The following is a 14610-nucleotide window of genomic DNA, read 5'->3' on the forward strand; positions in this document are numbered from 1 at the left end:
AAGAACCTTTTAATGAGGGTGAAAGAGAGCGCAAAATATGGTCTGAAGCTCAACATCAAAAAAACTAAGATCATGGCCACTGGTCCCATCACCTCCTGGCAAATGGAAGGGGAAGAAATGGAGGCAGTGAGAGATTTCACTTTCTTGGGTTCCTTGATCAATGCAGATGGTGACAGCAGTCACAAAATTAGAAGACGCCTGCTTCTTGGGAGAAAAGCAATGACAAACCTAGACAGCATCTTAAAAAGCAAAGACATCACCTTGCCGACAAAGGTCCGTATAGTTAAAGCTATGGTTTTCCCAGTAGTAATGTAGGGAAGTGAGAGCTGGACCATCAAGAAGGCTGATCGCCGAAGAATTGATGCTTTTGAATTATGGTGCTGGAGGAGACTCTTGAGAGTCCCATGGACTGCAAGAAGATCAAACCTATCCATTCTCAAAGAAATCAGCCCTGAGTGCTCACTAGAAGGACAGATCCTGAAGTTGAGGCTCCAGTACTTTGGCCACCTCATGAGAAGAGAAGACTCCCTAGAAAAGACCCTGATGTTGGGAAAGATGGAGGGCACAAGGAGAAGGGGACGACAGAGGATGAGATGGTTGGACAGTGTTCTCGAAGCTACGAACATGAGTTTGGCCAAACTGCGAGAGGCAGTGAAGGATAGGCGTGCCTGGCGTGCTTTGGTCCATGGGGTCACGAAGAGTCGGACACAACTGAACGACTGAACAACAACAACATGCATAGATGACATTAAGATGGCGAATGACTGGGATCTCACCAGCACTGTGCTTTGCAGTCTGCCCAGATCTGGGGCTCATCGCAACAGACCCACAACTTGGGCCCCCAACCCCACCCCATAGCGCCTGTGGCACAAGTGGAGGATCTCATTTCTCAACCCAACTCCCTCTTCCAAAATACTAACTGCGCAGCATGAAAAAGAGGAGGTTCTAGGCTTACGTTTTTTAGACAGGTGATATTGCAGTGGCACACAATAAGCCATTTTGGCATCTAAGAAGTACATAAATGAATGAATAAAACAGCTGCATCTAAGGTAGCCAAAGGTGCTTCAGGGTGGATGGTGCCACCATCCATCCCCGCTTTTCCAGTTGCAAATATGCTGTATTTGGCAAAAGAGGTTGTTTTTATTTATTGAATTTATATACCGCCCTATACCAGGGGGTCTCAGGGCGGTTCACAGATTAAAGTCAAGATATAATACCACAAAATATATAATAAAAATAAAAACAACAACCCAATAGCCCCCCCAAAAAAAAACATTTTAAAAGGGCATAGGATGTAAATCAGATCAACCAAAGGCTGGCGCCTAAAGGTGTATAATGAAGGTTGCCAGGCAAACTTCCCTGGGTAGAGCATCCCACAGACCGAGAGCCACTGCAGAGAAGGCCCATTCTTGTGCTGCCACCCTCTGGACCTCTCAAGGAGGAGGGCCTCAGAAGATGATCTCAGGGTCCACGTAGGTTCACATGGAAAGGAGCAATCCGTGAGAGGTGTTGTGGTTCTGAGCCATTTAAGGCTTTATCAGTTGTTATCAGTGTTGACGAATATTGACCCACTAGGTTTCATCAACAGAAAGCCCTGGGTCAGTTACCACTGTATCACAATGAAATGGCTCCAGGGGTGATCATGTGTTAAGGATGGAGGGAGATTGTACCCACCGACAACACTCCTCCACTTCCTGCATGTTTGATGCACATGAGGGCCCTACGTGCACCAACACAAAGCTCTTCCACATGAGGAAGGCGAAGAAACGCACAGCATGTTGATGTCGCAGCATGAGGCCTGTTATTCTGCATGTTAAAGGGAAATGAGGAGGGGTGCTGAATATGCAGGAATGCCATTTTCAGTGGTGTTCAGAGGCAGCCCACTAACCTACACAAAGCATACTTGCTTAAAAGCAATGCGTGAGCCTGCAAAGGAAGACCTGTCTGAATTACGGCTGACTCCCAGCTGCTCAGCCCTACTCCCTTACCCCAGAGGATTTTGGTGGGAGAGCTTCTGCCTCGCATGAAAGCAGAGAAGAGCAAAGGATGAGGGCAGGAAACATTCCCTGGATAAACCTAGTTCTATATGGACACCATGCAATTTCAGATCCTGTAGTGGACTTGATTGCAATTTTATTTTGAGCATCATTCACAAGCTATTTTGGGAGCTTCTCAGGGCTATAAAACGAGACTGAAGTATTCTAAATAAATGCATTTAAAATGTCATATTCTACTTCTTCCTATCTCACTGGTAGAAAGAGCACTTATTTTTAAAGTGTCACATATGTCTTGTAAGACACCTGCGTTATTGCAAACCCCACATAAACATGGTCAAAGCAGTAGTTTGCTAGCAAGTGCTGCAGAGTATCTCAAGGTTATAGAAGTATCTTCATCCATGGGCTAAGAAAGACATAACAACATCCTTGATGCGAGAAAATAATGGTGACTAAAAGATGAAACCGCACATATTTTATCTGACATTCCTCTCTTCTTCAAAATGGAAAACAGCAGTAACTACCATGCATATTGCATTTCCAGCACCAACAATATTCCAAAGCACAATTATTTTCCAGAAACCTAATAATGTCATCACTCACATTGTCAGATACCAAATAGTCATGCAAGAACCAACCAGCTAATGGCCAGCATTATGCAGCAGCTGGATGCAAAATATACCCCGGTGCATATTTTAAACCGAAAATGAATCCCGTCAATTGTTTCTCCTGCTCTCATTGCTATGAAAACAACATTATTCTTCCAAGTGTTTGTCTTACAAAAAGATTCCTCTCCTGGCTAGCATAATTCTACCCAGTGCTAGTCAACAAGTGTAGCTATGAAACCAAAAGTTTATGAGAACTAGTAATTTGATGTGCTATTATTCAACACGACAATGAAAACAGTTAGAATAAATCCTTCTCTGAGAAGAGTGGAATCAAAGGCTAATTTAAAAAAAAAAAAATCATTATACCTACTTTTCTATAGGTGGCTGACAGTGGTCTTTTACTCTCCCTGGAACTAGATCGGGACTCATTTTTAGATGAAATCATCTCCCTTTCACATTTTTCAACTTCTTTCTTGAGCTTCTCTCTTCGCTGCTGGTCTGAAACTTAAGGTAAGGAAAAATGAACCAGAGTTAAAAAACAGAGGGATTCATATTAAGGCTCCTTTTAGTAATTAAATTACTGAGCTATTATGTGTTGTGATGGACTGAGGAAATTGAAAGTTTTGAGATTGTAGTCCAGAAATGTATACCGCTCAGTTTAATTATGTATCACATACGTGTTATCACCACCCATCTGGGTCTACTACCACACAAATAGTTATGTGTAACAACTACAATTCTCCTCATCCCTGGCCATGATTGCTGAAATTCATGAGAGTTGAAAGCCAGCAACATCTGGAGCTATGGTTTTCCCAGTAGTAATGTACGGAAGTGAGAGCTGGACCATAAAGAAGGCTGATCGCCGAAGAATTGATGCTTTTGAATTATGGTGCTGGAGGAGACTCTTGAGAGTCCCATGGACTGCAAGAAGATCAAACCTATCCATTCTCAAAGAAATCAGCCCTGAGTGCTCACTGGAAGGACAGATCCTGAAGTTGAGGCTCCAGTACTTTGGCCACCTCATGAGAAGAGAAGACTCCCTAGAAAAGACACTGATGTTGGGAAAGATGGAGGGCACAAGGAGAAGGGGACGACAGAGGATGAGATGGTTGGACAGTGTTCTCGAAGCTACTAACATGAGTTTGGCCAAACTGCGAGAGGCAGTGAAGGATAGGCGTGCCTGGCGTGCTCTGGTCCATGGGGTCACGAAGAGTCGGACACGACTGAACGACTGAACAACAACAACAACAACAACAACATCTGGAGGGCAAAAGGTTCCCCAGAACTGGAATAATCAAATTCAAATAAACAAACAAAACAGTTTCTTCCTTAAAGTCAATTGGAATTTCATTTGTACTTCAACGGTACTAAGATGAACTCTTATTTTGTTGTGGTTAACATCAATGGGACAAATAATATTTACTTGGCAATGTCACGTATGTGTCATAAATATGCTGAAGATGCCCCTCTGGCCTTTTGACAGCTGAACTTTTAACAATACAACCTACCTGGAAATTATTAATTAATGTATGACCGTTTTCAGTTGGTGGTTTTCTTTGCTTTTAAATTGGATTATTCATGTAACCCAAACTGGCAGCTAATGGAAAGGTTGGGCAAGGAATCAAACCAAATGAATAAGTATCAGTTGGGCTTCATTAAGAACAAACATATTAAACACACAGGTTGGCAGCTAAAGTTATATTTCGCTCTCATAATCAATTTGAGTCAAATGTAACCCAAGAAGCTTGGACTTCATTTTCCCTCTAAATTGTTAACAGTTATTTCAACTTTTAGATAAAGGGCTACTAGGTGGACAACTTGTGGTTTCTGAAAAATGAGTAGATATTCCTTTAAAATAAACACAGGCTCTGAAACATCTGTGGAAGTGAGTAATTCAGTGTGGCACAAAGTATACAAAGTCAATGAGGCCATACTTCTGTGAAGTGATCTGTGAATCATCTTTATGAATGACACAAAAGATATCTGTTAATTAAGATGCTAGGAACCCTTCTGGCTCCATTTCTTCTGGCTGCTCATACAATCAGACACACTATCTTTTATATGACTGCATATGGAAGAAAACGCAGTGAGCGACTGCAGAATTCCACACATCAATTTGTTATAGCTAACACTTTTGGCTCAAATCCAAAGAAAGCTAGTAACCTGAATGTTCTATTGAACTTGTTGTTGTTGTTGTTCAGTCGTTCAGTCGTGTCCGACTCTTCGTGACCCCATGGACCAGAGCACGCCAGGCACGCCTATCCTTCACTGCCTCTCGCAGTTTCTATTGAACTTAGTAGGATTCAAATGAGTTACAACAAGTTTGTCATAGTGATCTCTATGTAAATTGAAACATTGCAAGTTTTCCCTGGGTTTGGGCCAATATGTTTTATATTTAAAATGAATATACTTCAAGTGTGCTTCAGATTGCACACGTGGAGTAGTAGTAGTAGTAGTACAGTCATACCTCGTGTTGCATTTGATGCGGGTTGCGAACGGCGTGGGTTACAAACTTCCGGGCTTTGCCGTGCGCACAGAAGCGCTCTGTGCGTTTTCCGCATGCGCAGAAGCACGATATTGCGCTTCTGGGCATGCGCAATATTGCCGCTTGGGTTGCGGACCTTTTGGGATGCGAACAGCACCCCGAAACGGATCGTGTCTGCAACCCGAGGTACCACTGTAGTAGTAGTAGTAGTAGTTGTTGTTATTAGAATTTATATACCACCCTAAACCTGGAAGTCTCAGGGCAGTTCACAGGACAAAATCAAAATATAAAACCACAAAAGATATAATCAAAATAAAAACAACAACTCAATAACCCTCCCCTCAACCCCCTCCCCCGCATTTTAAAAGGGCTGTTGTTATGTATTGAAGGTGTTGTGTATGTAGTTTTCACTCAGGTCCACGTCAGTTAATTTAGGCGGGAAACCCTGGGCTGTTGTTGTTACAATGTTGTCAGCCGGTTGCCTATAAATGCAGGCCGGCTGAGCTGTTTGAGTTCAGTTCAGTTCCAGCTTACTATAAAGAACTTCTTGGAGAAATACCTGTGTCGTCTGTTATGTCCACCCACTACTTAATAGCTCTCAATCAAATCAGCCAAAGGCCTGGTTAGAAAGGAACATTTTAAAAGTTTTCATCCATAAATGACCAAAGAGGAAAGTAAGAGGTGAAACTTTGGAGCTGGTGGATAAAATTTATTTATGTCAGCTTGGCATTTTCTTACAACATAAAACTCAGCCAGATGGGCGGGGTATAAATAAATAAATTATTATTATTATTATTATTATTATTATTATTATTAATCAAATACAAACAAAACCAAGCGAATTTCTTCAAACCCATTAGAACAGCAGAGAAGCCTTACTGGATCAAACAAAGGGCCTCCCACTCATGTCCCCAGCAACTGGCATTCAGAGGCATGCTACCTACCTCTGATCCTCACAGTTACCAATAACCACATGACTAGTAGATGCTGGTAGCTTTTTCTGTCACAAATTTACCTAACCCCACTTTAAAGACAATGAGCATAAGTCACCACACGTTCTCTAATGCAGACCTTCTAACAATGAACAGCGGTGCAATGCTACAAATTCTTTTGTGCAGGAAGATTTCCTGTCGAAAGCTTTCCTACCCTAAAAGATGCAAGATGGGAGTATAAAGAAGGAAAGGTATTATTGATTTAACAGGTCGGGTTTATTTAAAGTATTTTAAAAACTCCAGGTACAATTTCTATATGCAATTTTCAAGCAGAGCCAAACGTATGTTCCAAAGATATACTGTTTTCTTTTCAGCAAATTACGACACTGGCCAACAGTCAGAGGGCAGCAGTCTTGTATGCAGAAGGTTGCTGGTTCAATCCCTGGCATCTTCAGGTAACAGCCAGGACATTGCTGTGGAGCTGCTGCTAGTCCTTGTAAACAATACTGAACTAGATAGACCAATGGTTTGGCTTAGTAAATTTTATGTTCTGCCCATGGATAAGAAGATGGCTCCAACTGTCATTTAGTACTGCAAGACGATGCATGCATACATCACCTAATGAATGCATAGAAATAGCTAGAAAAATAATGAGCCTGTAGCTTGAGAACAGATACAGTGGAATTACAGGAGGGATATATTTTTTTAATTTGACAAGCAGATGGGTTCCCCACCCCACACACCTTTGAGTGATACAGTTTGGTGCCCGCCAAGCTCATAATTTTTCAAATCATTACTCCAAAAGTTGCATATGCTTCAACTATAAAAGTATATTCCTTTATTGTGTTCGCACAGGAAATGCTGGAGCTTGTCTAATAATGGTAATTTCAGATCAGCCAACAGCTGACATGACATTTTCTTTCACATATTGGCTATAAGTCCAATGAATGAATGAATAAGCAAGCAAAGCAGGCAGGCTCTGAAGAAAGATGACAGGTTTTCCACCACAGCCTGGCAGGCAGATATTAAAGAGAAAGAGTAAAATATTCCTACTCTCTTCTATGTTATTATGGAGTGTTTTAACAGCAATGAAGTCATCCGAGTTGGATTGGCTCACCCTCAGAGTCCGACCTTATTTGAGATCTGTGCAGAATTTCCCCCCAAAGCTAAATTAGGTAGCAACCTGAAAGGATTGATGGGACATTTTCAACGTTACTCCTACTCAGAGCAGACCCACTGAAATTAATGGAGATGACTAACAGAGAATCAGAGAGTTGGAAGGGACCCCCAGGGTCATCTATGAAAGGACAAAATGTATTTTTAAAAAGAAAATACCATAGCATGCCTTCAGAAAAGTTTTTGGAAGACGAATGCCTCGGAAATACGTACGTTTTATGCTGTTTAACCTGCTTTTTGGTACTGAGCAGTCTACAGCAGCTGAAAAACAAACAACACACCATTAAAGTGAGTGAATCAACATTTCCTTTGAAGATTTGCAATAAACAGACTTTGCTTAATGCCAGCTTATTGGTGGGATGTATTTTCGCCAAAGCTTCTAAAAATGCAAAAAAAAAGTCTATGACTGAACCGTAATAGCCAGTCTACATTTTAAATGTTTTCACTCGTTTAACTAGCTTTTTGGTTTTAATGAATCCAGTTAGCTGTGTTAATAAAAGCTTGTGACTGGCTTTTGCAGAAGATGGGCATCGTAATGAGGATTCCGTGCTGTAATTCAACATCTATGAACTCTTATTACAGAACGGTAAGGCCTGTAACTGTAGCTGTGGATACATACTGTTCCCTGGCACAGTATTACTTAATAAAGTATGTTTGTTCCTGTCCAAGGCTTTAATGGGTATGGAACCTGAGTATTTGTGCCCATGAAGCGACTGTAGAGAATGTGGTCAGTGGTGCATGGAAAACGAGCAACATCTGGTCATCCACATCAGCATATTCTAATGGTATATTTATTCAAGTCCGCACTCAGATACATACAGAGCACCTAGTTTCCGATACAGTACTGTTAATCCTACGAATCAGCCCCATCTGAAAAAAGAGCTACTTTTACAGTCTATTTATCAAGCAAGATGCTAACGTACGGATCACAGTATAATTCAATGTTTTGGGCACCCAAAGCAGTGTTTAGAATTTGCACTCCCAATTAGGAGTTTTTATAGCCACAATTAAGTAAAGAGATGATGCTGATTTCAAGACCCACTGATTTCAAGAACAAGGCATGGCCTGACTGGGCACTGAATCACAGGAAGTGGACTTAGTGCAAGACCATTGATCCATTTGGCTCTGAATTGTCTGCACTGACTGGTAGTGGCTAGCCAGTGTTTCAAACAGGGGTCTCTCCCAGTCCTACTTGAAGGTGATGGGGATTGGGATCTTTTGCATGCAAAGCAGATGCTCTAACACAGATGCTATGGCCCTTCTTAGCCCTTGCTGAGGCTTAGCAGTGCCTGGATGGGAGACCATGTGACGGAAAAGTTTGTTTACTGAGCAGGTTGAGTCACCCGAATGTCCCCCCCCCCAAGCAAACAGTTAACTAGCAACAACTTCTGATTGGCCAGAGTTCCAAGGGAGGCAGTTGAAGTGGAGTGAGAGTAGGTGAGAGAGATTCACGGGGTCGGATTCTGTCAGGAGAGTTCATTCTGACAAGATGGTAGAGCTGAGGAGAGCCGAGAACTCTCAGTATATGCTCTAAGGTTCTGAACCGCAGAACACTGTTAAAATAGAAACAGACACAGTCCCACACGGTGTTTACAGGAAAAAGGGTCCTCTGAGGGAATACTCTGACAGGAAAGAGCAGTAGTGATTCCAAGGCCAAGGAGGATTTGGGGGTCTGCAGAAGTGAAGGCTGGAGAGGAGTGGGGCAGGCTTGTTGGAGAAGCAAGGGAGTCTCTCTCTCCAGCCGTGAGCATCTCCCCTCCTCCCTGGTCTCCCAGAATATGGAATGAAGAGGGCAGAACAAAGAGAGACAAGATGAAGGAGTCTCAGTTTGCTGGGGAAGGACCCGGGGGAGGAGTCCTAGAGAGCAGTGAGAAGTCACTGCAACTGCCTCATTGGGCCAAGACCGACTGGGAAGAGTTGTTGTGATCACTAGGCCTGCACTGTTTCGGTTTCTTTAAAAGAGAGAGAGAGAGTTAACTTCACTGACACCAGGTGTTTTATGACTGACCTTCTTCTGACTCTGACTCCTGGCACCCTAGTGAAAGGAAGCCTACTGCCCCCCTGAGAGAATCATGATGGGGAAAAGATGGGATACAAATGCACTAAGTCAAAAACAAAAGTGGTCTGAGTGATGAGGTGGTGCCACAGAGTCACATGAGATTGGGCAAGGCAGCACTGCCAGTTCAGGGCAGCAAGGGCACATGGACGGAGCCAACCCAATGTTCTCCCTGGTGCGCCCACACGGCCCCAACCTTGCCACTGATGTGACCTAACCCCACATCCAGGTCAGCTGCGGTTCCGCCGGTACTGACACCATTCCATTACACAGGCTGTTATTGTAAGTATATGTGTGTGTGCATGTACAGTAGACTGCACTTGTTTGTTCGGAAGTTAATTTCCCTCCTCACCTCCTTCTGTGAGGCAAAAGTAGAATTCTGTTGGGTACAGGGGTTCTGGTAAGAAGCAAAGGGATCTGTGGGGTGGCTGGGAGTCACAGGTCCAGTGTGCACTGGGTGTGTTTGTCAGGAAACCGGGGGCACGCTGTAGTCTAACTCCTCTTCTTTCCTTCCTCTCTTCTGCCCACAAATGCCCCTTCGCTGTTACGAAGCTATCTATAGCACAGCATTGCATCCACACCATCTGTAACCATGGTAACTAGGGTGAGACGCGGGTTTGCGGATTCCGGCTAACCACATGGTTAATGTGGTAAAATTATGCAAACGTAACACTGCACCGTGGGTGGCTCTGAAAAAGGTAGGAGGCAGGCACCCGGTGCAATGCTAAGGCACTGCCTCTGGATGAGAGCCCAGGAGCTGTGGTTTCCTTAAGTTTTGCTGTAGGGTGGGCACTTGTACTCTCCCCATCCCCTTAATACAGGGCAGTCCTCTTTTCACTCTGCTACCTCCTAAATTTTCAAGAGGACAGCGCTTGATCCTCTGTTTGGCATACCATCCTGAATTTGGAGAATTATCTGGACGTCAAGATTTTCATAAAGTACTCCAACTAGCATATATTCCGCTGCATATTCTAAGCTTCCATTAAAACAAAACAACACCAGTGAAGTTCAACCCTCACAGTTACAGACAGAAAAACTCAAGCGACAAAATGCACAGGTTGCACCATGATGTTCATTTAACAAAGAAACGCTCTCCTCCTGTCTTAAGCGAAAGGTCTCCATTCGGATTGACAAGCCAGAGAAGCTGCCAACAGCAATTCTATCCCCTGAGTTAGCCTGTGAGGAGAAGGGGGCAAGACTCTTCCACTTACCGTGGTTGTATTTCATAGCAGTGGCTTTACCTGCATGACTGTCCAGCACACTGGGAAGGCTGGAAGATGGGGGAAGACTACTCATGATAGAAACACGTGCACTGTATTGAGCTCTCAGCTGTCAGCTCCAACGGCAACAGGCTGGTTGGAATGATAAATCAAGGCATTCTGGGTTTAATTTGACCCAAGGCTTTCCAGAGGCCTCAGCTTTGGAGAAGTAGCAATAATAACCAAGATTATATCTGACCATGTGCAGAGTGCTGAGTTCCCTGAATATCTAGGGCTGGGGACAAAGCTTCCCAGTCACTTGGATGCATGAGAGGCTGAAACAGTTGTCAACAACAGCCGGGACAACTGCCATTTGGTTCTTTCCCTGCCAGAGCTGGCTCCATCTGCCGACGTTCCTCTTGGTTGCTCCAGAGGGAGAAATAAGCTTAGCAAGCCCCATTCTGTGGGTTCAAGTGAAGGGATCAGTCGCCATTTGGCTCACTCCTCTGCCAGAGATGTCTCTATCAGCAGAAGAAGAGATGAACAAGCCCTCTTCCATCAGCCTGGCTGGGGCCAACTGCCATTGGGTTCTTCCCTCCCCAGAACTGTCTCACGCTATTCCGTTATGTCTTCCCATGAAAAGGTTGGTGCTTTTGAGCTTGCTTCTTTTCCTCTTCCCTCCTGGTTTTTCCTTCCTATACCCTTTCATCTTAAACTATATGCCACCTTGGGTGCCATGACAGAAATGTGGTATCTAAAGAAGCAAATAGTGTGGCATCCAAGAAAGCTTGAGTTTTAGGAGCACAGGAAGAACCAAGTGAAGGGAAACACAGATGAAGCCCAGGGGGTCGGAGGGAGGGCTATAATGATATTTTTGCAGCAAATCCAGGAGGTAGTCTCCTACTGTTGGACTGCGCTGTGACTATTAGGCTCCATTCCCATTCTTCTTTCCTCCTCCCTCTTTCTCTCCCTCCACCCCCCCTGCCAACTGTCTTCTCGTCCTCTCCATCAATTGCTGCCCAAAGTAGCACCTTAGAAATATGAATTACCTAAACAACAGAACAATTACAGAGATAAATGACCTGCTGCACAGGGCACAAATGAGATATGTTAATTTAGTGCATCTAATTTGCATATTCATAATGTATGCTACCTTCTGCACCTTTTGGACTCCTCAGCAGCAGCTGTTTCCCTAGGACAGGCATAGGCAACCTTCGGCTCTCCAGATGTTTTGGCCTACAACTCCCATGATCCCTAGCTAACAGGACCAGTGGTCAGGGATGATGGGAATTGTAGTCTGAAACATCTGGAGAGCCGAAGGTTGCCTATGCCTGCCCTAGGAGAGGGTCACTTTGAGACGCGAGTGAGGGCCAGCATCTCAACCAACTTCTGTTTGCACAGATATCCCCGTCTGTCTTGCCTCTAATCTGGCAAGTGGAAGGTGCGTATGTGTCAGCTGGCATTCCTTGGGGGAATAGGTTTTGCCGGAAGGGACTCAGGGCATGTCAAAAGTGGCATGATCCTGGTCAATCAGAAAACACCCATATATTTTGGCCCTCTCCTGCTCTCTTTTCAGGACAAACAGCTGTGGTTAGTTACTGTTCCCCTGCCCCCTGCCATTGTGCCTTGACTGCTTCCCCAAGAACAGCTGCACCCAATGCAGGAAAACAAGCAGCGCTGCCCTTCTTACATCCTTAGTAGTGGTTTTTACCTTATTTTCTGAATATCTGATGATACACATAGATCATAACGGCTAGAAAGTTAAGGATTTTTTTTATAATAATAATAATAATAATAATAATAATAATAATTTATTATTTGTACCCCGCCCATCTGGCCGGGTCTCCCAGCCACTCTGGGCGGCTTCCATCAAACATTAAAATACATTTAAAATATCACAGTTTAAAAACTTCCCTAAACAGGGCTGCCTTTAGGAATTTTCTGAATGTCAGGTAGTTGTTTATTCCCTTGACTTCTGATGGGAGGGCGTTCCACAGGGCGGGCGCCACTACCGAGAAGGCCCTCTGCCTGGTTCCCTGTAATTTTGCTTCTCGCAGTGAGGGAACGACAGAAGGCCCTCGGCGCTGGATCTCAGTGTCCGGGCTGAATGATGGGGGTGGAGACGCTCCTTCAGGTATACAGGACCGAGGCCGTTTAGGGCTTTAAAGGTCAGCACCAACACTTTGAATTGTGCTCGGAAACATACTGGGAGCCAATGTAGATCTCTCAGGACCGGTGTTATGTGGTCCCGGCGGCCCCCCAGTCACCAGTCTAGCTGCCGCATTCTGGATTAATTGCAGTTTCCGGGTCACCTTCAAAGGTAGCCCCACATAGAGCGCATTGCAGTAGTCCAAGCGGGAGATAACTAGAGCATGTACCACTCTGGCGAGACAGTCCGCGGGCAGGTAGGGTCTCAGCCTGCGTACCAGATGGAGCTGGTAGACAGCCGCCCTGGACACAGAATGAACCTGTGCCTCCATGGACAGCTGTGAGTCCAAAATGACTCCCAGGCTGCGCACCTGGTCCTTCAGGGGCACAGTTACCCCATTCAGGACCAGGGAGTCCCCCACACCCACTCGCCCCCTATCCCCCAAAAACAGTACTTCTGTCTTGTCAGGATTCAACCTCAATCTGTTAGCCGCCATCCATCCTCCAACAGCCTCCAGGCACTCACACAGGACCTTCACCGCCTTCACTGGTTCTGATTTAAAAGAGAGGTAGAGCTGGGTATCATCCGCATACTGATGTGACTTGAAACTGATACATCCGCATACTAAATGTGACATGAAACTGATAGTACCAGTTTACACCCTGGGCAGACGATGCTTATGAGCTCAGGAGCTGGGAATTAATTTTGTGCAATGAAGCAGCATGCAATTGGAGGAGGTGCACTTCAACAAAACTATTGGCTGATTTGTTTCACAACGATCTTCACTGAGCTGTACAGTTTTATTTATAAACCTGGTAGGTGTGGGGCAGCTTGTTAGATTTGGGTGCAGGAGAACTGGGTTCAAATTCACACCAAGGGTGAACATCCTGGACAGCTTTGGGTTCTCAGCTTCTATGCTAAGTTTGCAAAATAGGGATATAGTAACATGTCAGGGGTCTTGTAGTGAGGATACATAGCTCAGAGATTGTAAAATACCTGGCCCTATAAATTGCAGCTTTAATGAAATTATTTTTAGCAACATCTATTAAGGTCTATTGTACAGTTTACCTTTAATCCAATATTTGCAATTATGGTTGACATTTTAAAAATACAAAATGGATACAATTCTTTGGTATAGATTTGTTTTTCTAAGTCACATTGAGTTCAATTTTTTAAAGCGACTAATATATGTGAATGATTTCATTTAATGAAAGGGTGAATATTTTCTGCAAGATGACTAAAAAGTTGTTATATGTAATTTATGTGGAAAACAAATGTATTTGGAGACTAGTTTGATTTGACTGGCTGAGGCTGAAATCTTAAAAACACATAGTGCAAGTATATATACATCTAGTGAGAAGAAAGCCCCACTGAGTTCAATGGGACTTATTTCCAGGTTAAATGTATCTAGGATGGCAGGTGTAATGAGGAGTAATTGAACACAAGGGACCTTTCTTTCTTCTGGGTAAACATGCATACAATTGCACTGCAAACCCAGGAGCCTGAATGGAATTACTACAAATCAGAAAATATATAAGGCAGATGTGAGAAGAAGAAGAAGAAGAAGAAGAAGAAGAAGAAGAAGAAGAAGAAGAAGAAGAGTTTGGATTTGATATCCCGCTTTATCACTACCTGAAGGAATCTCAAAAGCGGCTAACAATCTCCTTTACCTTCCTCCCCACAACAAACACTCTGTGAGGTGAGTGGGGCTGAGAGACTTCAAAGAAGTGTGACTAGCCCAAGGTCACCCAGCAGCTGCATGTGGAGGAGTGGAGACGCGAACCCAGTTCACCAGATTACGAGTCTACCGCTCTTAATCACTACACCACACTGGCTCTCTAAATGAGTATCTTTTACCCATCTAAAAAGGTATTAAATATTAAAACCAGAATGATGTTTTTGTTGTTGGCATCTGTCTGTCTTGAGAGACAATGGATTCCGCCTCCTGGAGTGAAGTCAAACCTCTGCATTAGCAACACAGAAGTGATCTCCCTGGAGCACAAGTGTGTAC

General features: G+C 44.0%; 1 protein-coding gene across 4 annotated transcripts in view; it reads right to left on the reverse strand.

Moving 5' to 3' along the window:
- The window catches only part of SPATA7 (spermatogenesis associated 7), a 59371-nt gene that overhangs the window by 31496 nt on the left and 13265 nt on the right, over window positions 1–14610 (reverse strand). For 3 of the 4 annotated variants that reach the window (XM_033141591.1, XM_033141598.1, XM_033141615.1), the window contains 2 exons: window positions 7409–7456; window positions 2973–3106 (listed from right to left, as the gene is read on the reverse strand). In XM_033141591.1, coding sequence (XP_032997482.1) covers window positions 2973–3106; window positions 7409–7456 — 182 coding nt within the window. The remainder of the gene's footprint in view (window positions 1–2972; window positions 3107–7408; window positions 7457–14610) is intronic. The other variant, XM_033141606.1, reaches the window with a different exon arrangement.

This window comes from Lacerta agilis, chromosome 1 (genome assembly GCF_009819535.1).
Source record: "Lacerta agilis isolate rLacAgi1 chromosome 1, rLacAgi1.pri, whole genome shotgun sequence".
NCBI lineage: Eukaryota > Metazoa > Chordata > Lepidosauria > Squamata > Lacertidae > Lacerta > Lacerta agilis.